This window comes from Condylura cristata, unplaced genomic scaffold (genome assembly GCF_000260355.1).
Source record: "Condylura cristata isolate star-nosed mole 26May11 unplaced genomic scaffold, ConCri1.0 scaffold00008, whole genome shotgun sequence".
Taxonomy (NCBI): Eukaryota; Metazoa; Chordata; class Mammalia; order Eulipotyphla; family Talpidae; genus Condylura; species Condylura cristata.
In genome coordinates, this window is record NW_004567109.1 from 37,656,501 (window position 1) to 37,684,298 (window position 27,798).

General features: G+C 41.0%; 1 protein-coding gene across 2 annotated transcripts in view; it reads left to right on the forward strand.

Moving 5' to 3' along the window:
- The window catches only part of CACHD1 (cache domain containing 1), a 201,462-nt gene that overhangs the window by 170,185 nt on the left and 3,479 nt on the right, over positions 1–27,798 (forward strand). The window contains exons 13-27 of one of the 2 annotated variants that reach the window (XM_012722438.1): positions 2,244–2,412; positions 6,329–6,471; positions 7,126–7,307; positions 8,191–8,301; positions 13,273–13,395; positions 14,618–14,717; positions 14,809–14,925; positions 16,877–17,037; positions 17,319–17,405; positions 18,185–18,301; positions 19,423–19,574; positions 20,490–20,651; positions 21,876–21,953; positions 22,588–22,689; positions 24,522–24,727. In XM_012722438.1, the coding sequence (XP_012577892.1) occupies positions 2,244–2,412; positions 6,329–6,471; positions 7,126–7,307; positions 8,191–8,301; positions 13,273–13,395; positions 14,618–14,717; positions 14,809–14,925; positions 16,877–17,037; positions 17,319–17,405; positions 18,185–18,301; positions 19,423–19,574; positions 20,490–20,651; positions 21,876–21,953; positions 22,588–22,689; positions 24,522–24,559 (1,842 nt within the window). In that variant the 3' untranslated portion in view covers positions 24,560–24,727. Of the gene's footprint in view, positions 1–2,243; positions 2,413–6,328; positions 6,472–7,125; positions 7,308–8,190; positions 8,302–13,272; positions 13,396–14,617; positions 14,718–14,808; positions 14,926–16,876; positions 17,038–17,318; positions 17,406–18,184; positions 18,302–19,422; positions 19,575–20,489; positions 20,652–21,875; positions 21,954–22,587; positions 22,690–24,521; positions 24,728–27,798 lie in introns of those variants that run through there. The other variant, XM_004679077.2, reaches the window with a different exon arrangement.

Sequence of the window (27,798 nt, forward strand, 5' to 3'; positions counted from 1 at the left end):
GATTATTTCACTGAAATAATTAAAATATAAAATGAGAGATTATGTGAGCAAAGGTAAGAGATTATTTAACTGCACTGTATAATCCAAACCCACTTTCAAGCCTTCAAGGAGGCTGTATGCTGTGACAGAAGGAACTGTGGACTAGCAGGAAACATTAGAATATTCCTGTTCCACAGACATTGTTCACTTCTAAATATGAGTTCCATAGTCAGTCAGTGAACAAAATCACTCCTCAGTCATGGACAGCACTTGCTAGACACATTATAATTCCTCAATGCACATAAAATTTCTTCAACAAAGAACATAATAGAAAGACCTGTATTGAATCTGTTTTTCTTTATGGCTAAGGACTGTTTGTGAAATCTTGCTTTTTCCAAGTTCAGGGTAACATTTTATTTTTCTTTTACAGAACAGACTCAATTATAAAATTATATTCCAGTCATTCTGTTAGAGTTTTGCCTTTTGGTTCCTTGGAACATATGCAATACAGAAAAACAAACGCAAGGGATGACTGTGTCAGAAAGGAAATAGTAAATGCCACTTCAGAACACCCTGTCACTGTCTAATTTAGTGGGTGGAGGAAGAGGATTAAATTTGTTCATCTAATTGAATATCCTTGGCAGTGTGAGGGAAAGCAATTCCAGGAAAATGCGAATTAGCAACTATGTTAAAAAAAATCTGCACCCATCCTCATAAACCCTAAAACTCATTTAATATAACCTGCCTTGTTAAAAATGTCTCCTTGATCTTTCAGTTCCAACTTAAAGCTTTAGTTCCAACTGTCCTTTAGGTCTAACTGCATTGGTTACTTACACACCATCTTTAAAAAGATTTTGCCCATCTCCTGATATAATGGACTTACTGGATGTTTGTATGTTGAAATCAACCAGAGCCTGTAACTCTAGTTACTCAAATGAACTCTTTGGTGGACATTTTTCCCACCAAAAAAAAATTTTTTTATAACATGTTTATTTTTACATCATTTTGTGCATTTTTCCATTTCAGGTGCAATCTCCTTGGGTTTCCCATCACCCATTCCGCCCACTGTTTTTGATCCTATTTCCCACGCCACCCCCACAAAATGTCTCTGGTATATATATAGCTGTTCATCATTATCATTATTTTCTCACCTGTTCCGTTATATTCGTGCTATGAGAGAAGCCATCCAATATTTTTCCTTTTCTTTCTGGCTTATTTCACTAAACATGATCTTTTCTAGCTCCATCCATGTTGCTGCAAAAGACATGTGTTTTTGTTTTTTGCTTTGGTTGCTGAGTAATACTCCATTGTGTAAGTGTACCACATTTTTTTAATTCAGTCATCCATGTTTGGGCATTTGGGCTGTTTCCATGTCTTTCCAATTGTGAATAAAGCAGCAATAAACATGGGGGTGCAGGTATCTTTTTGAATCAGTGTTTTTGTGTCTTTTGGGTAGATACATAAGAGTGGGATTGCTGGGCCGTAGGGAAGCTCCATGTGAAGCAGTTTGAGGAACCTCCAGACAGTTTTCCATAGTGGTTGTACTAGTTTGCATTCCCACCAGCAGTGCAGGAGAGTTCCCACCAAATTTTACTCAAGTATTCTTTTCTAGGAACAATATTTCAAGTTCTATACATGAACTTGATAAATTAGACTAAGCTACAGTTTGCTTGCTTTGGTCTGCAATGACAAGTTAGGCTTTATGAGTAAGTCACAGGAGTTTCACAAATCTGAGATCCTGGTCATTCCAAACAAGAAAAAAAGTGTTAGCTATTAGCTGGGGATGGAATGAATAACCTAGATTTTCACAGGTTGCTCCTGACTTAAAGTGCAGATTAACGATAAGCTATTAATATAGGCAGTCCTCAGAACACTTTGTTGCAAAAACATCTATATATTTTAAAATGCATTTCAAACCCAAACAGAAACAAGTGTTGTATTTTCTAGGGTGTTTCAGCCTGTATCCACTAGCTTAAAGAAACAAAAGAGGGTTAAGGTCACTGTTGCAAGTTATTCTCTAACTCTTTCATTAGCTCCATGATTTTCAGGTACACACATTGATTTCACTTGATCAGAAAAAAAAATAAAAATGCAGTCTTTTGCCAAAGATATTTTCTGTTATCCCATCTTAACATCTTTCCCTCATCAAGTACCTTTCTATATGAGGATTGAAAACAGGTAACAGAAAATAACAAGAAAATGAGTATCCTTGGGAACCTTTGTTTTCTGTATTAGACATACTTTATTTATTGATTTTTCTCTAGGTACAGGATACTTCTTTTATTCTCTGTATTGTGGTGATACAACCGGAAATACCCGTCAAGCAACTGAAGAATCTCAACACGGTTCCCAGCAGCAAGCTCCTCTACCACCGGCTGGACCTCCTGGGCCAGCCCAGCGCTTGCCTCCACTTCAAACAGCTGGCTACTCTTGGTAAAGCCCTTGCACTTCTCAGCTTCCTTAATGGCCTGACTTATAGCAGTTCACCATAAAAATCAGTTTGCATTTTCTAAAAAAGATGTTGAGTGTACATTGTGCCAGGTGGGAGGATACAAATGTAAAAACAGTGTGAAGCCTTGCCTTGGGTCAGGTTCTCCAGCAGACACTGAGCAAAGGGCTTGTATGCTGGTGGTTCATTACAGATGGACTCTCAAAAGAAACCTGTGGAAAAGTAAGGGAAGGAGGAGAAATTTCGAAAAGAATTTGATTAAGTGAAGTTCTCACCTCTGCCTAATCCTGTAGTGGGGTGATGGGGGGCAGAGGGGTGGACAGTTTGGAGTGTAAATTTTACCTTGGAGTTTGTCTAGACTCAAGTCTCAAGAAAGGGAGTTGGCCTTGCCTATCCCTTCGTCACTTTCAGCTGTTGAAAGGTAAAGGTTTAGTAGCCCAAAGACATCCCACCTAGGAGAGTCACAGATGTGGCCCATTGGAGGCAAGTACGTAGGTGTGGAGAGACAGTGAAGAGATGGCATGGTGGTCAGGGGCCCGAGGGTTGGAAGCCCAGGTAGCTATGCAGCATAGCTGCATCTTCCACAGGCCCCTCTCTCCCAAAGAGCTGTGAAATAGGCAAGAAAGCATAAGGGAATTTGCATTACTTATATAACAGGTATTTTACATTCATCCTCTGAACCAGCCTCTTGTAGGGGAGGCTATTGAGTTTTGCAGAAATTAGCAGTTTTCCCAAGGTTACGCAGGACGCAGCAAGGTTGAGATTTGACTCATGGCCCTCTCATCCCATGATGCCGCCTCTTTTAATGCACGCTGCCAGGTGCCAGACACACACTAAGTATTTTTGGCGTGTGTTTTTGCAACCAATCAATTAAATTTGAGTTGATGAACTCTACATTTTCTTAGTATTCTATGAGATGGAACAGTCCAGATGAAATAAAATGCAGTTCCTAGCTGAATATCCGTGAGACTGTAAAACTGATGTCCTCTTTTTCATTGTTGGAAAATATTCAGGATTCAAAAAGATGAATAACTTAAGAATCACTGCTCAACCGACAGACCCAGTGAAAGGAGCACAGATGGAAAGCAGATCAAGGATAGACATCACCAAGTTTCTAGATTCCCAAGGAAAACATATGTATTTGGTTCTTCTTTTAAATTCCATCCTAGGTCGTTTCTGCCTGGATATGAGATTAAGAGAGCAAGCCAGAGTAAGGGGCCACTCTTATGACACATTCCAGCAGTGTAGACAAAAGAGCCAGAGATGTCAATCAAAGAAGGCACAACATTAGGTTTGGGGCTTGTCTTTTTGACAAAAGAATATGCAGCACCCTTTCATTCATAGTTTTAAGAAATGCTTTCTGAAAATCTAAGGTGTATTTGTTTTCTTAAGTGCTATATGAGCAAGCTAACCTCCATTGCTGATGGAAATGAGGTCACTGTTCTGAAACTTAATACAGTGAAAGACTTTTCTTGATGAGAAAAGTCTCAAGCCCAGGTCTTTCTGTGGATCATATTCTGTAGCTACCCTGTCTATTGCTATGTGTGGGTATCAAGCACTGGAAATGTGACTGGTTCAAAGTGAGATTTGCTGTAGGTGTAAAACACCTACTTATTTTTTCATAAGGAGTACATGTTAAAGTGATATTAAAATTAATTTAGCCTTTTTTTTCTTAATGTAGTTAAGAAAAAATTTTATGTTGTATCTGGGGATTTCAACTGGACTGTACTACCTTATAAAGATGCTCAGAAAATGCAGTTTGTCAACTTAATACTTGGCCCATGATCAATAGACCACTCCTGGGTGACCCCAACAGACCTTACATCAGCATGTGAATTGCACTTTGCAGCCATACCCTCACCCAGGCCCATGTGGAGTAGCCTTCAAGGGCAGTTTAATATCAGTCACTAACAAGAGTATAAAACACATAGTTCCAGTATAATAAAAAGGAACTAGAAAATTGATGGCAAATAAATGGTTTCCATTCGGTTTCATTGTGATGGAAATTTTGAGACAAGGTGATGTTGTCTCAAAAGAGCTCCCTTTCATAACTGTAAGAAGGACATTGTCTTTCTTAGTACACTAATGACAGGGGAGTATTTTAAGAGCACATCATCTAATACGGTTAAGTACACATGTATGTATATATACATTATCATCTGTGCACAAAGCCTTGGGTCCTGTCCTCTCCTGTAGTCTGTCTTGTACTCCCTCCCCACCCTTGTACAGCTCAGTCTGGAAGCTCATTCCCTAAGGTGAGTCTCTTCTCTGCTTCCTCTGGCCCTACTGCAGCTGTCTTATCCCTAAAGTGTATTGCCTTCTGATGTTTCTGATATTATGTCCTTCTTATATTTTTGTTTTCCTCTCCAACTGGATCCTGAGCACTTTGAATTCAGGGACAGTCCTCTTTCTCTGGTACATCCCTGCCAGGGGTCCCCATAAGCATATGCACCTAAACCCACAGCAATACTGCTAGGCAGCCAACCTTTTTAAGTCTCTGATTTTCTTCTCTAGATACAGCTATATAATAATCAGCCACACTACCCATACAGAGAGCCTGAAAATTAAATGAGATATAACATTACTGGACCCATCTGCTGAGGACACCTAAAAGTTATGGATGGTAACTTAAGGATAATCTTGAAGTCTGAAACCTATATAATGTTATTAACTAATGTTACTTCAATTAAAGAAAAAGTTTTTCAGAGCATTGAAGAAATAACGTGATCGTAGAAAGTTACTACACCAAAGTCTAAGATAAAAACCCAGAGAAGAATACAACACTGAAAGACACTTTTGCAATGCATACCACTCCAGAAGGAACAGCTGTGAAATTAAGCTATGTTTTAGGTAGCTTCACAGGGCTGGGGAGAGTAACAACAAAGAAACTCAGGGTTCCCAAGAGGTGGAGACCAACACATGAAACATACCCTGCAACCCCACCATACATGCACGTGCACACACATACATGTGCACATATTCGTGTGCATGCATGTGCATACATGTGGCACACGCCCACAAGTGTACACATGCACCTGTATCTAACATCTCATTAGAGGAAGGGCAAATTGAATTTAAAGCAATCCTTGACTTGGGGTTCCTGTCATCTGACTGGCCTAAGGAGCCTCAAGTACTAGCTAATCGTAGATGAGCTAGATAGCACAGTCTCACAGTGGAGCTCTGAAGCTGATGCCTAGTTCCTTACTGGGAACAGTTTGCACCTCACTTTTTTCTGCTTTGAGGCAGGGTACCTGCAAACTCAAATAATGACCCTCTCTGGAGAATGGTTTTAACTATTGCTACCATTTTTTAAAAGATTTATTTATTTATGCATACAGAACCAGGGTACAGACCCAGGGGCAGTGAGAGGATTCACCAGAGACAGAGTAGGGAGGGTAACAGGCAGATTGATGAGGGGAAGCAGTGGGCAGGTCAGGAGAGGTCTGCTGTGTCATGGGATCACCTCCCTGGCTAGGGATCGAATTTCCACTGAACCGGCTGCAGCTAGCTTTGTAGTGCTGTGCTTTAACCCATTGTACCATCAGGAAGGGCCCCTACCAGTTTATTTTTAAAGACAATGTTCAGTGCATTCAGACGCCACCAGGCCCTAAGGAAACAACCTGGTGTGTAAGCACCTTTGCTTTTTCAGGCACTTGTATTCCTTAGACGTGTCGCTTGTATTCCTTAGATGTGTCGCTTCTGGGTCACTCGTGACTCTAAACTCCCTGAAGGGAGAAAAGAATAACATTCTTCCTTTTTAGCTCTGAGTTCTTTGCTTTCCTTGGGAAGACTTTTAAGTTTCTACAGCTGACAAATTGGCAAAGCCTTGGCGATGCTTTTCTTTGGGCCTGAGATGAATCCTCTGTGTTCTCAGGCCGGCTTTGTCTGCTTCTCTTTCAGAGAGTCCAACCGTCATGCTGTCTGCTGGCAGCTTTTCCTCCCCCTACGAACACCTCAGCCAACCCGAGACAAAGCGCATGGTGGAGCACTACACTGCCTACCTCAGTGACAACACCCGCCTCATCGCTAACCCGGGGCTCAAAGTGAGTGCTGGCACGGGGCCCCACTTCTGGTGACCCCCCCCTCCACCACAGGCATGAGAGGGGCTGCTGGCCGTGAACCTTTGAAGTGGAAAGCCCAGCTCTGGGTCTGTACCTCTCAGCTGGAGAGCCAGAAAACAAAGTGTGTGGCACAGGGGATGCTGGTTGACGATGACCCTTCTGATGGATTAAGAAGCCCTGTGGGCCAGATGAAGAGTAGCTTTCAGGCCTCAGATGCAAAAGGAGCTTTCCAAGGGGGGTCACAGGGTGGGTGATTCAGAGACCAGTGAAACTTTTTCTCCCCACTTTTCCCAGGGGAAAGAAGTGCCCCTACTGTCTGTTGAGATAAGTATGGTGAAGTTTAAGGGAGAGATTTAGTTGTTTGTGTTGGGGTGTGTGTGTGTATACATGTGTTTAGTGCTTCACTATAGGATTTTTCTTTTTAAAAGTGGAAAATCTAACTAGGGTGAACAATTGAGTAAGTCACACATCCACTGATTACATTTCAGTAAGTTTTTGTTTTCACCAAGTTTGGCCATGTCCATCTGCTGTGGAAAGATTTTTGAGAAGTAATTGGGCTTGGCTTCTCTGTAAGAGAAGAGTCTCTTTTCATGTGAGTCTTAAAGGATCCCTGCTATGTCTTCCTTTGTTTCCCAGTTCTCTGTCAGAAATGAAGTAATGGCTACCAGCCACGTCACAGATGAATGGATGACACAAATGGAAATGAGTAGCCTGAACACTTACATTGTCCGCCGTTACATAGCAACACCCAATGGCGTCCTCAGAATTTATCCTGGTTCCCTCATGGACAAAGCATTTGATCCCACTAGGAGACAATGGTGAGTTTTAGGGGCCTTCATTATCAAAGGTTCCCCCCAAATCCTGGAGAGACATGATAAGTACACACAATAAGGCAACTTCAGGCAGTCACATTAAAGAAGAGACTTTCATGGCAGTGAAAACATGTTTCTGAATAGTCTTTTTTTTTTTTTAATGTAGTATTCATAACAGCTTTGTGGGTTTCCTTTTGTCTCCATTTTTATCTCTTCGTTGAAATTGAAATGCTTTCTGCTTGACATTGCAGTTCCTAGTGGTTTGCTGATTCCTACCTGTGTGCAGTGTCCGAAGCAGGCAGACTTCATTTCACTGCCCACGATCATGGCATCAAATTACAGCTCAGTTCTGCATGACCTTATGGAAAATGACACACATAAATTCAAAGTCCTTTTTTACTTCTGGGACTTTATTTTTACTCTGGTTTTCAAAAATAAAAGTAGGCAGGCAGTATAGCAGGAAGGGAAATTGAGCATAAAAACAGAGTTTCTCGTCTTGCGCTGCATACTGAGTCATTCCTGAGTCACATATTCTCTCTGTCCCCTCTTCCTTACCAGAGAGCACGGTTACGTGACACTACATTTGTTGTCACCTTACATGTTAATTTCCTTTCATTTTGAGCCTCTTAAACTTCGACACCAACTAAAGTTGAACCCATACACACAGAGTTCCAAGTTTACTTTTTTTTTATTTTTTCTTTTATTCAATTTTTCTTTACCCCCTTATATGGTTGCTACAGTCAGACATAAAAGATAGGCATCCTTTTGTTAATCTAACATAAACACGAATTATACTAAATCTTTAGATTTACAATCTCATTTTTCTTTGAAATCTACATAGAAATCTACATTTACCCCAAATAACTTGACTTTCTTTGGTCTCCATTAGGTATCTCCATGCAGTAGCCAACCCAGGATTGATTTCATTGACTGGCCCTTACTTAGATGTGGGAGGAGCTGGCTATGTAGTGACAATTAGTCACACCATTCATTCATCCAGGTAACCTTTTCATCACTTTCTCAGTCATTTCTTAAACACATCAAGGATATCAAATTTAAATAGAACAGTAGATACCAAAGATTAGTGGCAAAAGCACTAAGTGGCTTTTGATGTATGAATTAAGGTGCGGTTTGAGTGTCTCCTCTGACTGTGTCATGTTCGATTCTCTGGGCTTCTTCCTGACGTCTGTAAAATGGAGTTGATCACTGTCTCATGGGGTAATGTATGACTGAATCCATGAAGAGTTTTTGGCCCTGTTCTTGGCAGCCATGATGATGCCCATGAATGATGTGACTCAGTGGAATAGTTTGTAGAAAATGCCAGTTGCAAACCAATCAAAGCAATATCAGTAGCAACCTGACAGCCATCACTACACAAGTGTTTTCCCCAGCAATTGACCATTTTTGCTAAAGAAAGTATCAGGACTTCAAATGTATTACCTCTTGTTTTGGGGTCTAACTCTTAAGCATTATATAGGAGGTGGCAGTGTTTTTACTTTGTCCTTGCCTTGTCTCTTGAAAAATTAAAAGGCATTTTGAAAATTGATTTTCTGAGATGTTACAAAATGTCAGCATCACTGTAAATATATTTGGAGTGCTTTATATTTCCTGCTTTTGAGGTTTCAGGGTTTAAGCTACAAATGTCAATGAAATGTTGGATGGAAAGGAAAGTGGAACATGCTGTTTTAATCCCTTCATTATACCAATAGCAGTTTTTCCCTAGCAACCAAGAAAAACTGTATTTTCACTGGTACTTGTAACGATGCCTTAAAATTTATGGGAGACAGATTTCCTTGCTTAACTTTATGCTTTCCACTGGAGCTCATTATCTATCAAATGATTGACATTCAGTAGAATTCTTCTAACACGAATGCATTGGAAGCAAGATTGGAAAGCAGTTCTGAGTGGCATTTCAATAACATGACCTGTGTCTCCATGGAAAGCAGGGCCTGCTGCCAGCCGAATGTTGATTCCTTCGTGGGGCGCACTATGCTTAACTTTGCCAGCCACTCCATGATATGACATTTCACGTATAAACAAGTAAACACTCGTTTAGAGCAGATCTTTCCGATGTTGTCATTAACAGACCATCTGTCAGGCTTACGCCCACGATTGTTTGAATAGCAAGATGTGTCATCCCTTCCATATATTCTAATCATCTGAGAAAAAGTAAACAAAGATGTTTCTTTAGAGGAACTGCAGTGATCTTAGTGCTTGATGGCAATGAAATGGGCCCGACTGGCCTCTTGAAAATGTCCTTGGGACCAGAGAGGAGGAAGAATCCTCCATGACTGAGTCTTTGGTGATTCACCAGGTCTTTCCCACTGAGCCACTTATTTCAAGAGCCATGAGCTTCTCCTTCTACCCAATATTGTTTCGATTGGGGGGTTAGGGAACCAAAGAAGGGGCAGAGTGTCATGTTTGTGTTTTGGTGGAAGTTTGGATGAATAGAAGGATTTTCATTGATTTTATTTACAGTTATTATTGTGTCAGTCCAGATGAGCGTGTTTGTAATATGGACTGTCAGAATAGAAAAAACTGGTTCAATTCCCTTATTTTACTTACTTTTTATAGTGCTTATCTTCTGCAAGTTCAACTAGATTTTTAAATTGACAGTTTTCATCTGGGATGAAACTGTCTACTATTGATTCAATGAGTTTGTATTCCTGGAATAATTATCTGCTCTCAATTAATATGGAGGCCCATGTACTTAATCACTTGAGTATGTTTCTTAGCACTGAACTACTAAAGCTGGGTAGTTTAAAATGCAAGTCACCTGCTGCTTTTGCTTTGCAACCAAAGCATTATCGATTTAATGAGTTAGTGGTAGGTGGGCTCCACAAAGGTGCCTTGTTCAAATGATTACAATTGGTTTTGGTCTCACATTCCAACATGTGCATCTGTCCTCCTCCTGAAATGTGATTCCAGACTGAAAAAGTAGATTTGCCCTATACTCTCTGAAGTATAAGCAAGTACCTTTTTCCCCTTGGTTTCCTCACCTGTGAAAGAAGGCTACTTGGGCTTATCTCAAATGATTCTTTAAGGATTGCATTAAATAGCATATGTAAAGCTCTTCAAACATGTCTGGCCATGGTAAGGGCTCAATAAAGCCAAATACTTTTATTATTGTGTTCCATGGCCTCCTCAAGTTGCAAGTGTAAAACAGAGGTAATGATGACTGTGTTGAACTGACGCAATGAGAATTTGAGACCATGCATGTGAATTGCTCAGCATTGTACTCAACTCTTGATGTTGAGACCCAAATAAATGGCAATTATTTGTTTTATTGTGCTCCTCATGCTTTAAATTTCTGACATTTTAACAGGTCAGAAGAGAGAACTTAAGCTAATGTTCAACTGGTCTTTTACCCAGGGTTTTCAGAAGAGGTTTGATGGTAGATTGGGGAGGGGCTTTTCTCACCCAGTGCTCTCTTATCAGGTATAGTAGCTGTGCTGTGAATCTTCCATACACACTACCAGTAGGCTGAGAATCTGACTGTACATTCTTGGAAGAATTATAATGCTGGTGGAGATGGTGACAATCAGTTGGTGAATAAAGGATTGGTCAGATGAATTTTTGGCTGTGAAAAATCTCATACGTGTTGCTAATAGCATGGTCTGTTGTAATTAGAAATGTAGCTTTGGTTTGATTGTCCTGTGATATTTATGAGTTGCTATGGCAACAGTGTACATTTCTGAAGTGCAGGTTAAAGTGCTAGACTTACCTGGGCACTAGGCATGCTTTTACTTATGCATGCAGATCATACTGAAGCAGATGGTAGTCTGCTGGGGGAGTTTAATACAAAATTAAATTGCCCCAGAAATGGGGGTTGTATCTTTTAACTGAGGCTGCTGTAGTATTGCAAAAAGAACCAGGTCTGTCTACTGGCTTTTAAGTATAAATTCCAGATGATTCATCTTGTTTACATCTTAATCATTCTAAGCCTAACTTCATTTCTAAAGTAGAAACTATAATTTGTGCCCCATATCTCCATGGGAAATTGAATAGGTTGTGTAAACTTTCTTGGAAAGTCTGGAGAGTGATATACAGCTCTCAAGTAGCAAGATAATGCAGTGGTTAAGAGTGTGTGCTTTGGACTTGGAAAGAGAGTTTAAATTCCTTCTTCCACTAATTATTCACTGTCTGACCTTGACCAAATATTTTATCATCCTAAGCTTCTGCTTTTCCAGCAATGATAACACCTCATAAGATTTCTGGGAAAAATAATTGAAATACTGTGCTCAGATGCCCAACAAAGTGCCTGTAAATTGTGAACATTCAGTAAATGGAGGTGATTACCATTATAACAATAACCACTATTTAGATTCATCACTCCTTCCTGGACAACCAAGAGTGGTTCAGACTTATTTTGACTGATACTTAACCAAACCATTATTTGCTATGAAGCACAAATTCTATGTGAACTAGTGATCTTAGAATTATTTGTAGTGGAATCTGGGTTATTTTGGTAACAACAAGAGCTCTTATTGAGGTGTACATGGTCCTCATCCACCACCATGCCAATCAGTCTTGGTAGCAAAGTTCTGATCGAAATTTTATTGGGATCATGGTCTTTTTCACTAGTGGTTGGGTTTGGAGGGTTTCCTTTTGAGGGGGGCAAGTGAGGAGACAGGGCCCAAGGAACTAATATGATATCAAAGTTGACATAACCAGAAGGGGGTCAATTGTGTACATGGCAAAGCTAATTTCACTCCCAAATTCTAATTTTCCAAAATAGGATTTCACTGTGAGAATTTTTTTCTAGACTGCCCAATTTACTAGGATTTTGTCAATAACAGCACCATTTTTTTTTTATTTATAAAGAAATCAAGTATGTACATGGGCTCTTGGATATCCCATTTTTTAGTAAACCCTGCAAATTACCAGCCACAAAAATACAAAGGTTCATTGGCCAGGTAATCCAAGCACCTCCTACTACCCATAAACATAGATTAGTAAGAACCTAGGTTTGTTCACTGAGAAGTCTATACTGTAGCTATATCTAGCAGTTTCTCCTAGTGTAATTTCTGTGGGGGAAAAATAAAAGTTCATTTTCTGTCCAGGCCTGGGCTTTAAATCCTCTAGAGTAACTACTTCTAATTGGGTGTTTTCTCCATGAGAGGCAGCTTGCCAAGCACTGAAACACACTCTCGTGTAATCTTAGTATAAGCTTTATTAAGTGGGTACTATTATTACCCCATTCTTAGGTGTGAAAACTGAGGCTACAAACAAGTAAGTAGCATCTCAGGACTTATATAGGAACCAGTTGGGTCAGGATTTGACCCCAGATCCACTTGATTCCAAAGCTAAAATCTTATACCATGTTAAACTTCCTTCTTTGTCTTCTTTGGTACTCCTCTTTTTGAGAGGAATATTTTAAAATAACTTGTGAATCAGGAGAGGCTTATTCTAGAAAGTTAGTTGTGTTTTGAGTAGTATCACAGAATAAAAACTGGACTTTTTTTTTTTTTCAAAGTGTTATATAACCTTAAACCACTCACTCAACCTTTCTGAATTCTCAGCTCCTTTATCTATAAAATGAAGGAAATAATTAAGAAAATCACTTAGGTTTCTTGTCTAAAGAGTTATTTTGCTAAGGAATTTTAGTGATCATGCATCCAAACTTCCACCCCATGCCTTTCTCTAGGCTCCATATTCTTGCCAAAGAATAGGTCAACAGCTGTCTGAACATCTGGAGTCAGGACCAGCCATGTTCCACAGCTGCTCTTGTTTTGAATTGGTCTGCTTTAGGAAGTTCTATCTTATTTCTTAACTTTAATTTTTCTCTCATTAAATATCCATGTTAGGTTATACTGTCATCATTTCATCATTTTTTTCAAAGAGTGGATTGTAAAGTGCTGAGAAACAGTGGGAATGTGTTTCTAATACCCTACAATTTCCTTACGATGGACATAGCTCTGACCTTTAAATAAAACATGCCTCTTGTTCTTGTTGATCTTTTCACATGAAGTACACAGCTGTCTTCCGGGCATACTGTGGCCGTGATGGGAATTGACTTTACACTTAGATACTTCTACAAGGTTCTGATGGACTTGCTACCTGTTTGTAACCAAGATGGTGGCAACAAAATAAGGTAAGCCCTGCCACTCACCATTTCTCTTCAATTGTAAAATACAAAGAAAATGATGTCAAGCATCTGGTGATTTGACAGCCATATTGCCGCATTCAAGACCAGAAATAAAGTCCATGACCTGGGTGTTCCATAAATAGAGGGTTTTGATCTTTGTCATTTTTCTAAGAGGCATGCCATGTATAATGTAAACAGATATCAAACATGTAATGTATGATACCTACAAGGAATATAATTGTGTCCTGGAATTCTCCCAAAATTCTTATTTCTCTAGAAGTAACTAACTAGAGCTATCCCATATCTTGGATATTCTTGGGTAGTGCTTTCGATAGTTAGTGTTAACTGAATATTGGAATTTTTACATTCACTCTTGATTGAAAAGCCAATGTTAAGAATCAGTAATATCTAATATAATTTTCTTTTTTACTGAAATGATAGTAAGTTTTAAAGCAAAGTCTTCATGAGATTTTCAGATGCTTAGACTGTTGCTTTTTACATTTCCTCAGGAAGAGACTCAGGGAACTAAAAATTTTGCCACCTAAAGTTTGAAAAACAACCTGTCTGATCAAAGCAAGCTCACTCTATGTATGATTCAATGCAGTCCACTTTTTAAAATAATTTATTTCACTTTCCTGACCAGTATGTCCACATCAGTGCTATATTTCCCACTGGCCCTTAATAAGGAAGTACAGGGTTACAAACTGTTGAAACGAATGTGGAATAAAATAGCAAAGTTTAGTCTTAATTGGCACATTTCTATCTTTACTTATTTTCAGGTGATAGTCTTGTATGTCCCCTGAGTGTTGTTTTGTGATTGCTTATTATCAAAAGGAAAAGTGGGTGATTTAAAGTTTGTGCCTATAAATCTGCCAGACCATTTCCTTTAGAGTCTCCCTCTTCTGAAAGAAGAGTATATTTTCCACTTACATATTCTTGCAAAAGACCTTCAGGTCTCTGTACTTGCCCTGGATGGGCACAAAATGTGTGAATTATGCTACCACCTCAGATCAGGCATAATAACTCACTCACTTTAACTGTGTTAAGGTGATCCTCCACTTCAAGAATAATGCTCTGTTCACCTAACTGCCAGCCTGCCTTCATCTTTCCCAGTAAATATGTGTTCAGAACCTGAGAGAAACACTATTCATTTCAGAGTAGCAAGATAAACACTTTAAAGTATAGAAAACAGTTGAGGTGTATGAGAATGCCACTTGTTTTGGTGCAGGTGTTTCATCATGGAGGACAGAGGTTATTTGGTGGCCCACCCAACCCTGATTGACCCCAAAGGACATGCACCTGTGGAACAGCAGCACATCACCCACAAGGTATCTGTTGCTCCCCTGATAGCTCATTGCCTGGCAGCTTGTGGCTCATTAATCCATGGCACATGCCTTCTGTTCCATTTGACCTTGCTAGGAGCCCCTTGTAGCCAATGACATCCTGAACCACCCCAACTTTGTAAAGAAAAACCTGTGCAACAGCTTCAGTGACCGGACAGTCCAGCGCTTTTATAAATTCAACACTAGCCTTGTGGTGAGTGGATTCCTTAATTAATACTCATGTCCCACCCCCTCACCCCCCGTAGTGGCATATGAAATGGAATAATGGTTAATGTCTTAGAATTATCGAATGATAGGACAGATCCTTCATGCAGCTTCCTGACTACACAATTGTGGAACAGAGAGCCTCGAGGGCAGAAATGAATATTTTAAATGTCACACTTGGTATTTTGTGTTGATTCTGTTCATTTTAAAACACACCCAATCATGGGCTCTCCCTGGTAGTGCAGCAGATTAAAGTACCACATTATGAAATTCTCTGAAGCCACTGCAGCACGAGTTGGATCCCCAGCCAGGGAGCTAATCCACATGGCATGACAGACCTCTTCTGACCCACCCGCTGCTCCCCTCAGGAGTGTATTTTGTCAATCTTCCTGTTCTGCTCCCCACTCTGTCTCTGGTGAATCCTCTCACCCACCACACCTTTGGCCTGTACCACAGTTCTGTAAGCATAAATAAAAACACACACACACACAATCTTAGCCCTTTGAAATGTCCCCTGAAGTCTGTTCCCACATAGTGTGGCCCTCTCCTCCTGTCTTCTGGAGTTCTCTGTCTCCTTAAATTCCTAAGGTCTATCTGGGTCAGTTTGTCGTCATCTGTCCTGCCAGATCACAGTTTTCATTCACAGCATCCAAAAATCATTTCCTTTTTTTAGTTTAGAATATGCTGCAAACTTATCCTTGAAAATTAATCTTTAAAGGGTTGAGTTAAATGGGACATCTTCAGCTTAGTATCAAGTAAAGCGATTGCACAAGCAATTGTCCAGGGGGATAGAAGAGATTTTATCTTCTGGGAGGAAGCTGCCAGGTGATGTGGCAAGTGAGCCTGTGAAATTCTGACTTACTCTGTGTGTCCTCTCTCATTTGTACAGTAGTTTCTTGAGCCCTCAGCCGACAGCTCCCTCAGGTTGAAAATTTCTGAGAAGTTCAAATACTAATTGAATATGAATTAGAATAACTGCTTAAGAACCCAAGTCATTCAGTGGTGGAATTGGAGTATTCTTTGTTACAGCAGCCAGCAGGATGATAAGCCTGTATTATTGCCCTTATTGTAGAGGTAGGGATCTTTCAGGCATGGGAAAATCCATCCAGACCTCCTAAGGAACTATCTAGTGCTTTGATTCATGGAGTTAGGGTTATCCTCACCATGCCTATATCAGGGATGACTAGCATGGAAATAGGCATGGGATTAAAAATTTTACCTGCTACGTAAGCCACTCACACAGAAAAATTAAAACATATTCAACTTTACAATACCACTTTTGAATCTTTGGTTTTCTAATGCAGTAGACAATCAGGCATTTCAGGAAACTACCACGTTTTCTTGTTACAGAATGAAGAAAAGGATGCTTTTAGTTGAAATGTTTAAATATTCTGGAAGCAGAAAACAGGCCTCTTAGAGAGGATTTTGTTCTTATTTAATTGTATTATTCAAGGGAAGAGAACCTGTTCTCCAATGGGAGGAAAATACCCGTTTTCTGGTGGATTGACTTTTACCTTGAATAAATTTTAAACTACCTCCTTGTTTCAAACTATTTTCTCATAATTTTAAGCTATTCCTGAAAGGTGTTTTTTTTGTTGTTGTTGTGCATTTGTTTCAATTGCATGATATATTCTTGTGTTTAAAAAGATAAATTACCCAAAAGGCTATAATTTTTTTATCTGTTTAAGGTAGGTAAAAGGATAAATATTCTCAATTGTTAAGTGAGAATTCTCTCCGATTGATGGGATGATGAATAATTTTCCAGATTTTTAGCAGTGATTACACACTATCACACAGATGTGTTCCTCGCTACTCTTGGAGTCAGAAGTAAAGTTGCATTGTAAACCACCAGCAAATGGCTGCAGGGTCACAACAACCGTAGTAGGTGTGAGCCTTTGCATTGCTGTTTGTCGCTTCTGAAACCAAGATTGTTCCTCTAGGGGGATTTGACAAACCTTGTCCATGGCAGCCACTGCTCCAAATACAGGCTGACGAGGATCCCTGGCACCAATGCATTCGTGGGCATCGTCAATGAAACGTGTGACTCTCTTGCCTTCTGTGCTTGTAGCATGGTCGACCGGCTCTGTCTCAACTGTCACAGGTAAACATGCCAAGGTCATGTTCTTTGTTTGCCATCTACTAAATAAAAAGGGCTGGGGTGTTTCCTGGTGATAAGGAAAGTCCTGATTACAGAAGCATTTCAAGCTGTGTTGCTTGCAGAAGCTTTGTCCAAAGAGGAGTTGTTTGGTGACCTTTGATCATTAACTTTTTCGTTGTCCTTTTACCTCGATTAAGATTTCCTTATTTTATTGCCCTTGGTGAATAGACAATACATAGTTTGTAATTAAGCCTCAGGATAGTAACTTTCTTTTTTCTTCTCAGGATGGAGCAAAATGAATGTGAATGTCCCTGTGAGTGCCCTTTAGAAGTGAATGAGTGCACTGGCAACCTCACCAATGCCGAGAACCGGTAAAAATAATAATGTGTTTATTTATATAAGCTCTGGTTTATAAATTTACTTATAAATTTGTTTGGAGTTGGAGTCTGAAAATTTATTCTAGTGGTAGAATCATTGCTTTAGCTAAATTTCAAACTCTGTAATGCCTTAGGATGAAGTCCACTTTCGGATTTAAATGTCACTGGCATGACAGGGTTGAGAGTGTATGTAGTATATACACACGTGGGATATTTACAAACATTTGCTGAGTGCCTTCCTGAGTAGTTGCTGAGTGTCAACTACTTTGAGCACATTAAGTCCCTTTGTTTTCAAATTCTATACGATGATAAATGTGTAAATGCGAAGGTACATCTCATACAATGTTGCATTATTTGTATAGCTGACAAATTTTAAACCATTTAAATCAATTCCCTTCTCTAGAACTTAAAGCACTTTGCGTCTATGCATATCCTAATACATGTTTGTTTTGGCATAGACAATAATGTCTAAAAGGGAATTAAGCTCTAAACAATGGTTATCTCTGAAAAGTAAGGTTTAGACGGGTAGTAGGGGATGATTCACTTTTATTATATGCATACCTTTTGTTGAAATATTTATGTTCTCCTAATTGTTTTATATTATTTCAGTTGTACATAAAGATGAACAAATTGAACTTCAGAGTACTTAAGTATTTCATTTGAATCCACAATGGGGATTCACATCCACTCTCTGACACTGCAGGGACTGAGGTGTGCTGTGTAGAGAGGGCACTTGGTACATGGTCCTAACCTCCAGACTTGCTCCTATGTAGAAACCCAAGCTGTGAGGTCCACCAGGAGCCTGTGACATACACGGCTATTGACCCTGGGCTGCAAGACGTCCTCCAGCAGTGTGTCAACAGCAGGTGCAGCCAGAGGGTAGAGAGCGGGTAAGCTGTGGGCAGTGCTTATTGGACCTCAATAGGGTGGCTCTGAGGGTAGCGGAACCTACTAAAGAACAGTGACCCCAAGTTTCAGTCAGCATCACCCCTATTCTTGATGTTTTAAAAAGATGTATTGATCTTTTCAGATCCAGAACTGATTTCCACACACCTCAGACCCACCACAGTTGTTTTCTTCTTAGTACAGTTCCTTGACAACTGTACCATCTGTTGGTAATCTCTGTACATGAGGACATTATTGAAATAATGAAAGGATTATGAAAGGGACATGTCATGGAAGGAGTCTAGGCAGGAGGCCAGGACCTAACTCTTTGGGCCCAGAAACCCTGCTCTCAGGCTCTCTATGTGATACCTTGAAGCTCATCTGTAAAGCAGAGGTGCTTCGTGATAGTTTTAGACATGAAAATTCTAGGTCCCTTCTCCTCATCCCTTGAGTGCCTGAGAATGGTATCTGTGGCAGATGGAAGGGGTGGGAGTGGGGTGATTAGTTCATTGTGGCTGCAGGTTGCCATTTGAGTAACTAGTTAGTGGGAAGAGGAGCAGGCAGTTCTGTTCTTGGTGTGTTTTAGCAAAGAAATGGTAGAGCATCTTGGATGAATTTGAGATGTTACACAGTGACCAAAGTCAGTTTAGTTTGGGGAACACTGCAGAAAGTCATCATACATAGCAAGTGAATGCCTATTAAAGTGTCTAAGAAACTGGCAATAAGGAAATCTGTTTAATTTATCTAAAGTTTCCCAAACTTATTGGACCATTTTTTTCCCTTCCTTTTTTTATGGCAATACACTTGGGAGATGTTGGGCCAAAATTCATACAAACCTTAGGGCCATTTGGGCTTTTAAGATGACTTTGCACTTAATTCATGATGTGTAGATTTTATGGTTTGATTCAAAAAGAACAGTTTTATTTCTCTCATTTCCAAGTTGTTGAGGGACGTAAAACAGCTATCCCTTGGCAGACTGTTACTATTCTCCTTTCATAAGGATAGGAAATTAAAGCCCCAGAAGTAACAACCCTGGAAGTCTTAGAGCGCTTGAGAGCTGCCTTTTCCCCACCCCTTCCCCCCTGGACACTGCATTCCAGAATCCTCACCAGCTGTCTCTCTGCAGGGACTGCTTTGGTGTGCTGGACTGTGAGTGGTGCATGGTGGACAGTGATGGAAAGACTCACCTGGACAAATCCTACTGTGCACCCCAGAAAGAATGCTTCGGGGGAATTGTGGGTGCCAAAAGTCCCTATGTTGATGATATGGGAGCAATAGGTATGTCTGTTGGGAACCCAGAATAATCTGATTCTTGAACACACATTTTCCTGCCTGTGTGCTGGGACAGACATCTGAAAACATTCCTATTACTTCCTTGATTCCTTTGTCACTAGTTTTTAGTTACAAACCCACGGCAGATAATTACCTTCAAAGCTGGCTCCATATTCTGTACAGAGTGAGCAGCCATCTGTCCTGCCAAATTTTGCAAGCCTGGAATTTATTCCCATAAAACCTCCTCTGAGAAATGTCAAGGCTGATTTCCATGTGACTGAAGTGTGGAGTTTGTTTGAATGGGAGTCAGAGCTGTCAAAAGAGCAGGGTCTGTGATGGATAGAAGTGACCCCTACACATCGATTCCCTGCTGTGGTCCTCCCTCCTAACCTTTGTGGCTAAAAATCAGCAACTGGGATCAACAGAAGCCATAGCTACACCTTGCAACCAGAGCAGCTGAAGGTGGCCTACAGGGATACCTGTGGGAGCTGTGCCCCTGAGATCAGACCACAAGACCTCAGAAATACTGCCTCCCTCCTCTAAGATTTTCTCAGTATGTTTCTGAGAGTTAGTGCAGTCACATGGCCCCCAAGACAGCCCCACTGCCCCCACCTCTGCACCCATGGCTTCTCTCTAAGATTTTCCCACACTCCAGTGAGCTGGGCTCTTCACACTGGACACTGCATGTGAAAGTGATCCTCATCCACTTTCTTGTCTTACCAGTCCTGGCCAATTGTGCTCTTGCTTTGCCCCCCACCATGGGGTTAAAAGGATGACTGGTGGATGATCCACGATCTGGTGGATCTTCTTGGAAGGAACTGAAAGCTGAAGGTGGCTGTGTTCTCACTTAGCTTCAAAGCCCCTCCTACCTCCTACCACACTGGGGGGACTTTACCAGGGACTTCTGTTTCTTTTATGAAGGTGATGAAGTCGTTACATTGAACATGATCAAGAGCGCCCCTGTGGGTCCCGTTGCTGGAGGCATCATGGGAGGCATCATGGTCCTGGTCCTCGCAGTATACGCCTACCGCCACCAGATCCACCGCCGCAGCCACCAGCACATGTCTCCCCTCGCTGCCCAAGGTGAGCCCCCCAGTGTTCCCCAGCCCCCCTGGGAGGCAATAGCCTCCCTGGACTTCCTGGGCCAGAAGAACATGGGCCAATTGTCGACACCTAACAAGAACATACTCCACTGTCAGCAACCCCAAAGGGGTCCCAGGTCCCCAAAATCTGCTTTCCTCCTTTGGCCAGCCGCGTCTTCTTTAGTGCCTAAACCCAACAAGCTCCATTTTGACATCCTAGTAATTGCTGGATCTGTTCTCCTCTTTCACAGTATTAGCCTTTAGAGAAGCCAGTGCAGGGGAGCTGGGATCCTAAGTGGGAAATTTTGTTCTTCCCTGAGCTCCAGTGTGCTGCTTTTGCTGTCCCAGAAAGATAGGCAACCCAAGGACACCCCAGGTGTGGCAAGCACATAAATCTTTTGCATTGCAGCCATTTTTATAATGTGTGAATGAATACACATCCCAAGAATCATCCAGTCTCTTCTAGCTGGATAAGTAACTGTAGTCAGGTACAAAATGATTGATTCTGTAACCATGGCCTCCCGAGCAGGTGTTAACGGTGGTATGTGTGCCTGTTTGTAAGGGACACAACCATTTAATGGCCATGTTTCTCCTCCTTTAAAGCTCCCAGGGATGTGTTGACCTGATCTCTGTGGAGAGAAGGCTAACTGCTCGTTCCTCGTGGTCAGCCTGCCTTGCAGCATAATGATAGCTGGGCACCGGGAGGTTTCACCACAGCCACCGTGCTGATGAGGGATCCTGGGGTGGTGTTGCCTGACGTGGAAACAGGGATAACACAAAGCTCTTTTCCCTGAGTAAGGCTGGTTAGGCTGAAGATGACTGCCCTCCAGTGTAATCTCATGCCAGGCTCCTTTTAGGGCTGTGTCACACCTTTTTATCCACATAGTAAAGCATGGTTTGATGCCCTTCCTTCTGTTTGAGGTAAGTTTGTATAGGATTAAAGTTCCACTAAACCCAACCAACTTCTTTCCTCCTCGGTCTTCAGAAATCAATTTCAATTTCAGATGCCTCTCTTGATGATTATTCTCTCTTCTGAGTCCTGCCTCCCTCCTCCTTTAAAAAAAAAAAAAAAAAGATGGAACATCAGTTCATTCCTTACCAAGATAAGATTGGTTCATGATGGAATGCTGTCAGCTGGCCATCAAACAAGCACTCAGCAGGGTATTAAAGTGGGTGATTTTGTTTGATTAAATAGTCATGTTTCTCTCTTTTTAATGATGGGTAGAAATGTCAGTGCGTATGTCCAACCTGGAGAATGACAGAGATGAAAGGGACGACGACAGCCATGAAGACAGAGGCATCAGTGAGTATTCAAGCTGCCTCGCTGCAGAATGTGTCAGCAGGAGGCTAATCCAGAATAAATATTCTTTCTTATATCCTTTTGGCTTGTATTAAAATTTAAGAAGCTTTGACATGACAGGCTTTTTTTTTTTTTTTAATCCCCCATATTGGGTAGGGGTAAGTGTAGGTGTTTGCTTTGTTTTAGAAAATCTTGAAAGAGTTCATGATGTTCTTTTTTTTTTTTTTTTTTTTTTTTTTTAAGTACTTTGGCCTAAAACTCCTCCCTGTTATTTCTCCTGCTTGTTACTTTCCTGCATAGTTATTCTAGAAAGGGAATCTTCAGGTCTGCATTTTTTTTTTTTTGGATCCCTTAACTAATGGTAAAAAAGGGCATTTCTTCATCAAAAGTGACTTTCATTAGCATTGAAAGAGCAGATCTTCTTGGTGCATTTAGGAGATATTAATTGGGAAACTCTATGCCCCAGTTCTAAAATCAGCTTTCTTAATCCACGGAACTTTTAAAATACTATTTTAGCTTTCCAAAGAATAATTTCCCCCAAGCTATGACTCAGCCTGAGGCTGCTAAGACCAGATGTGTGTAATACAATGAAGACTAGCGTATGAGTGACATTAACCATCCTTGCCTTCCCTCCCAGTCAGCAATACTCGCTTTATAGCTGCAGTCATCGAGCGACACGCACACAGCCCAGAGAGGAGGCGCCGCTACTGGGGACGCTCAGGGACAGAAAGTGATCATGGTAAGGCCTGGCTCATGAGGAGTCTGGCATGCTCATACCCACCTATTCTTTCCTATAATATTTTGACATTGTTTCCCCAAAGACACATTTCAATTTGACCCCTTTATAAGAGCCCTCAGTTATGTTTATGCTGCTGCATGCCCAGGAAAAAGTGGGGTGACTGCTGGACACAACAGTAACTTCTAGGTTTTTTCCATGAATAAGGATTCAGGTGGTAAAAAGGGAGCCTGATTCTCCCCTCCCCCAACTTGCATCTCAAAAACTTGACACCCTCATAGATCCTACACCCAGTGTTGTTAGTTGGCACCACCAGCATTATTAAGGACTTTTGGGCCATGTACTTTCGGGCCTGGCTAGAGTCCACAGTGGCCCCTCAATGTGGCTGGCATTGCCTGGAAAGCTCAGAAAAGGCTGCACCAAACAGACAGTATTTGCATTGAACTTTAAAGGATGATTTTTTTTTTTTAAGATTTATTTATTTATGCATACAAGAACTGGGGTATGGGCCAGAGGCATAGATGGGGGGATGATTCATCAGAGACAGAGTGAGAAGCAGAATAGGCAGATAGAAAAAGTACACTGCTGAGGGGAGCAGCAGGCAGGACAGGAGAGGTCTGCCATGCCATGTGGGTCACCTCAAAGGCGGGGATTGAACTCCTGCTGCAGTGGCTGTGGATTGCTTCATAGTGCTGTGCTTTAAACATTTGCATGCACCACCAGGGAAGGCCTGGATGATTTCTTTTTAAGTTGGGGTAAAAGATACTGAAGACAAAGGAGTAGTGCAGACCAGGGCGTACACAGAATTATCTAAAGTGCCCACAAGATGTTCAGAAAAGATAAGGCTACATGGTGAAGCAGCCTGAGCACGGAGTGCACTAAGTCATGAGGTCCACATGCTGTCTTGGCCATCATGTGGCATGTCACCATCCCTGTGTCCATAAAGCTGGTCACAAAGAACAGCCTACTCCCTGGGTGTCACTGCCATGGTGTCAGGAAAAGAGTAGAGTGGTAGTCCTTTCCCTGTAATTGTAATACGCTCTGATTTTTTTATATAGCTGTTTAATTTTCCAGAAATCTTTATTTTCTTTCCAGGTTCAGGTCTCTCTCTCTCTCTTTTTTTTTTTTTAAGTCATAGGTCATATATTTATGCTTTATTGACTCTGCTTTCTCCCCATATAGCAGGGGTGGGAGGTGGGGGTAGGGAGGCCTGCAGTATATTTTCCAGCAGTGTGTTCTCACACCTGTGCTAAAAAATGTATTAGTGGATATTCAACGAAGCAACCAATGTCACTTTTTTTTATGCCACAGCCAGGTATTCAAACACCCTTTGGAATACAGGAGAAGCCAAGGCTCTTATTTGTAAATTGGAATCTGTTCATTTGGATTTTGAATGGTATTGTTCACACCAACTAAATAGAAACTTTGGGTTTCTATGGAGAGTCAAAGCAGAACTTAAATTTTTCAGTTTCTTTGACTTCTTGTCTCTTTTTCCTAAAAACCTTTGAACCTGCATAAATTTGCTCTGCCAGGCAGTTCTGTGCCTCCTCTCCTTTGAATAATAAAACAGGTCTGAGGCTACTAAAGTTCAACAGAAATAATTTCTTATTCAACAGAAATACTGAATACATTCTCTTTCTCCCCCTCCCCCCACAGCAATTGCTTCAATACAAAATTGGAATTCTGAGTGACGTTTACGTTGTTCCATTAGCTCTCCCATTGTCTTAGTAAAATGGCATATGAAGCAACAGCTTAGATAAAAAGAAATAGTGCAGTGTCAGTATCTGAAAGCCCAGGACTCTAGCTAAGGGCTTGCTTTCTTTCATTTTTCACAGTAATTGGATCCCTGTTATCCCCAAGGAATGAAAAATAGTTTTTCGTGCAGACAGAATATATTCACACCGAAGACATTGACATTCCACATACCTGCAAATGCACACAAAATCAGTAACATTTAACTGCCTGGTATCATGTCCCAGAACCTGTGTGGTCAGTCACTAAATGTGGTTGCAGCAGATACATTTCCTGCAGTGCCTAGAAGGTAAACAAGGTGTGCATTAAAACATGGGAATCTAATTGTCTTGTAAGTACATTTCTTGCTCCTCTGAGTATTTTCCTATTTAGTGAACATATTGGGTGTCTACTCTTTGTAGGTGTGATGCAGGAAATCAGGGGGAGACAGTATTTCTAGGAAGCCACTGGAGTAGAAGAGTATAAGATAGCATCCAGTGGAGGTTTCTTAATCATTAAAACAGACTTTTGGACATTTCTACCTGATAAATTTGCTGTAAGAATTAACTGAAATAATTTATGGCAAACACGAGCTCCAGCTTTATGTCCCTTCTCCATACTGTCTCTACCTTTAAGGGACTCAAAATTTGAGAGGAAACTGTAATGAATCATGAATTCCTAAAACTGATAAAAGTATGAATGTGATCGTTTCTTTAAAGCAGTGGAAAAAATGGAGGTGTCAAGATAGCTCACTTTCATCTGTAAGTATATCATGAAAGACCCCCAGGGAGAGGTGGCATGGTTGCCAGACCTTAAACTCAGGATTTGTAACATCAAGGTTCTGTGCTATCTAGAAAGCATATGTTCCCTAAGTCCCGGGTCTGATACGCAAAAGGAAACCCCAAATAATAAAATGTATAAATATGTAAGAAAACAGACTGGGTTTTGGTGGTTATGTTAGCCCAACAGGGCTTTATATTTCAAAGAAATCTAATTTCAGTGTTTGTACCCTAAAAAAGAACAAAGAAAGGTGGAATAATTTTTGTCAATGTATGTTAAGATCACTTCAAGTGATTGTTTTTCAGCACCCAGCTATAAAATTGTTCCTTTCACAAGTAGAGAGTTAGAAATAATCACTCTCCTTCTATGCTTTTAATTATACATCCATTTTGTCCATTATTTCTCTTATCTACTGGCTTATTTTAAGTAAAAAAATACATACATAATCTATGAATCTGTTTTTGCATAATCATCTTATTAAAAACTTTATGCAGATGTATGTTAAGCAACAAGCTTTTTTCTTTGTAAAAAGGCAACTTCCCCCAGTTGCAAATTCCTAAAGAAGAACTTTAAATGCAAATGAGAAATCTTGAAAACCTGGTCAAAAATCGCGTAATGCAACAAAAAACAATATTCTAGTGCACAGATATTCTGCAGTTGCTCTCGGTGACCACAAGGTGGAGAGTGAGTCCCAGAGGGAGCTAACATCCCTGCTGTCTAGAGTGGTTTCTCGAGAACCTGTAGGTAGCTCTAGAAACAGAATGCCAAAAAAGCAAAAAGTTTCAACTTGACTGTTAGGCGTCTAATGGACACCTGGCCTCCCTTCTGAAGTTTATGTCTCACTTAAGATGGGCTTTGCCGACATTTTTCTGCCTATACCTTTGGATAGTGAAGAAATTTTTCCTTCGAAAGGGTTCTTTAAGATCCTTTGTGTTTTCAAAAGCGCTTCCTCACCCATGAGTCAGAAACTGAATCTCTTCCCAGAGTTAACAGAATTGCCTGTTACTGAGTAAACAATTAATTTGTTAAGTGACAGCATGTGTTCGGCTTGCTCCTACTTCTCCACAAGCTGCAACTCCCTCTCTCCAGATTTTCCTTAATTTTTGAGATAAGAGAAAGCCTGAGTAAGTTAGAGGGCTTAACAATAGTGTCACACTGAATAATAAAGGGCTCCAGTGAGGGATTCACTTTGGAAGGACTCTCTGCTGAAGTTCTCATCAGAAAGCAGTAACAGGAAAAATGTGGATGCCCTCCATACCTGTGAACAAAACACATCTATGTTTTATTGTAATATGGCACAAAATGCCATAGAGGGGATCCCAGACCCGTTTGATGTGATCAGGGAGACTTGCCAGAGAAGACCTTCAAACTGGAGTCTGAAGCACATGAAGAGGAAAGAGTGGGGGTGAACCAGGTAGAAAGACCACCGTACCCTTTACACTGTGATGAAAATCAATTGTCAGTTACTGTGGGTGCTTGTGAATGAGTATGGGGAATTCATCCAGGGGGTATTTGGAGGCAAGATAGAGACAGCCTAGCAGCAGGACAGAAACAATCCACACAGATACTTTGTGCTAAAACCATGCTTTCAACATTAGTCCTTTACATGGCTGGCATGAGGGATTAAGCATATAGATCACTCTGTAACAGGTTTCAGAGGCTGGCACCCAGTTTTACATTTTAAATCTAGCACAGCCAAAGCTGAGCTCATTCAGGCTGCTGATACCTTCATCTTGTGTAAAGGCGTCAATGTGTGCCCAGCCTTGAAACCCAGAAGTCTGTACCTTATCTAGGGTGTCAGTCTTCCTGGCATCTTCAACAGGCAAGCCCGATAGGTCAGGTCACCAAGTCCTGCCTACTCTGCACATGCACGATCACTTAAAGCAGCAGATTGCCCCACTTAGACACTGCTACTGTTCCCCTCAAGTCCTCAACATCTCCTGGGGACCCAGGCACCAGCTCCCTAGCTCTTGAGCCTCTGGTTCTGCCTTCCTTTTGCTCGGCCTCACCTTCCCCAGAGCCCCCCTAGAGCCTCAGGCTGCCATGTCATCATGCTCTCCCCTCCCTGCCAGCAGTATCTCCTAACCCCTTACTTCACCTAGTGAACAGTTCTCTCCCATGAGGAGATCCCCTTACATGTCACCTCCTCTACTATCCTAAGCCTGGTCCTCGGCTTGGTTTTCCTAGCGCCTCTGTGCTAGCTTGTGTGTCTTGACCTGTTATTAGCAGGTTTTTAATCTCAACCCCCCTCAATGCCCAGCACACTGCCTTTTGTACAGAGTAGGTGCCTGGTAAATATTTGTTGAGCTGGTCTGACTTAAGTAATTCTGTCATTCGAGAAATGTTTCATTGAGATCAGAGAATTGCCTTTCTCATTGTTGTATGGAACATACATTTTCAACCACAAACTATGCCTGCTTGGCTGGATGCAGCCACATCAATTTTGCAGCCACAAATGTGACTAGCACTACCCACAAGTGAGTGCTGATTGATGCTAACTGTAGATGCAGCGGAAATATTAATGAGCTGTCACTTCTCAAAAATATTAAGGGAGGTTTTTTGCAATATTTAAAAACATGCCAAGGTTCTTGGAATGGAATC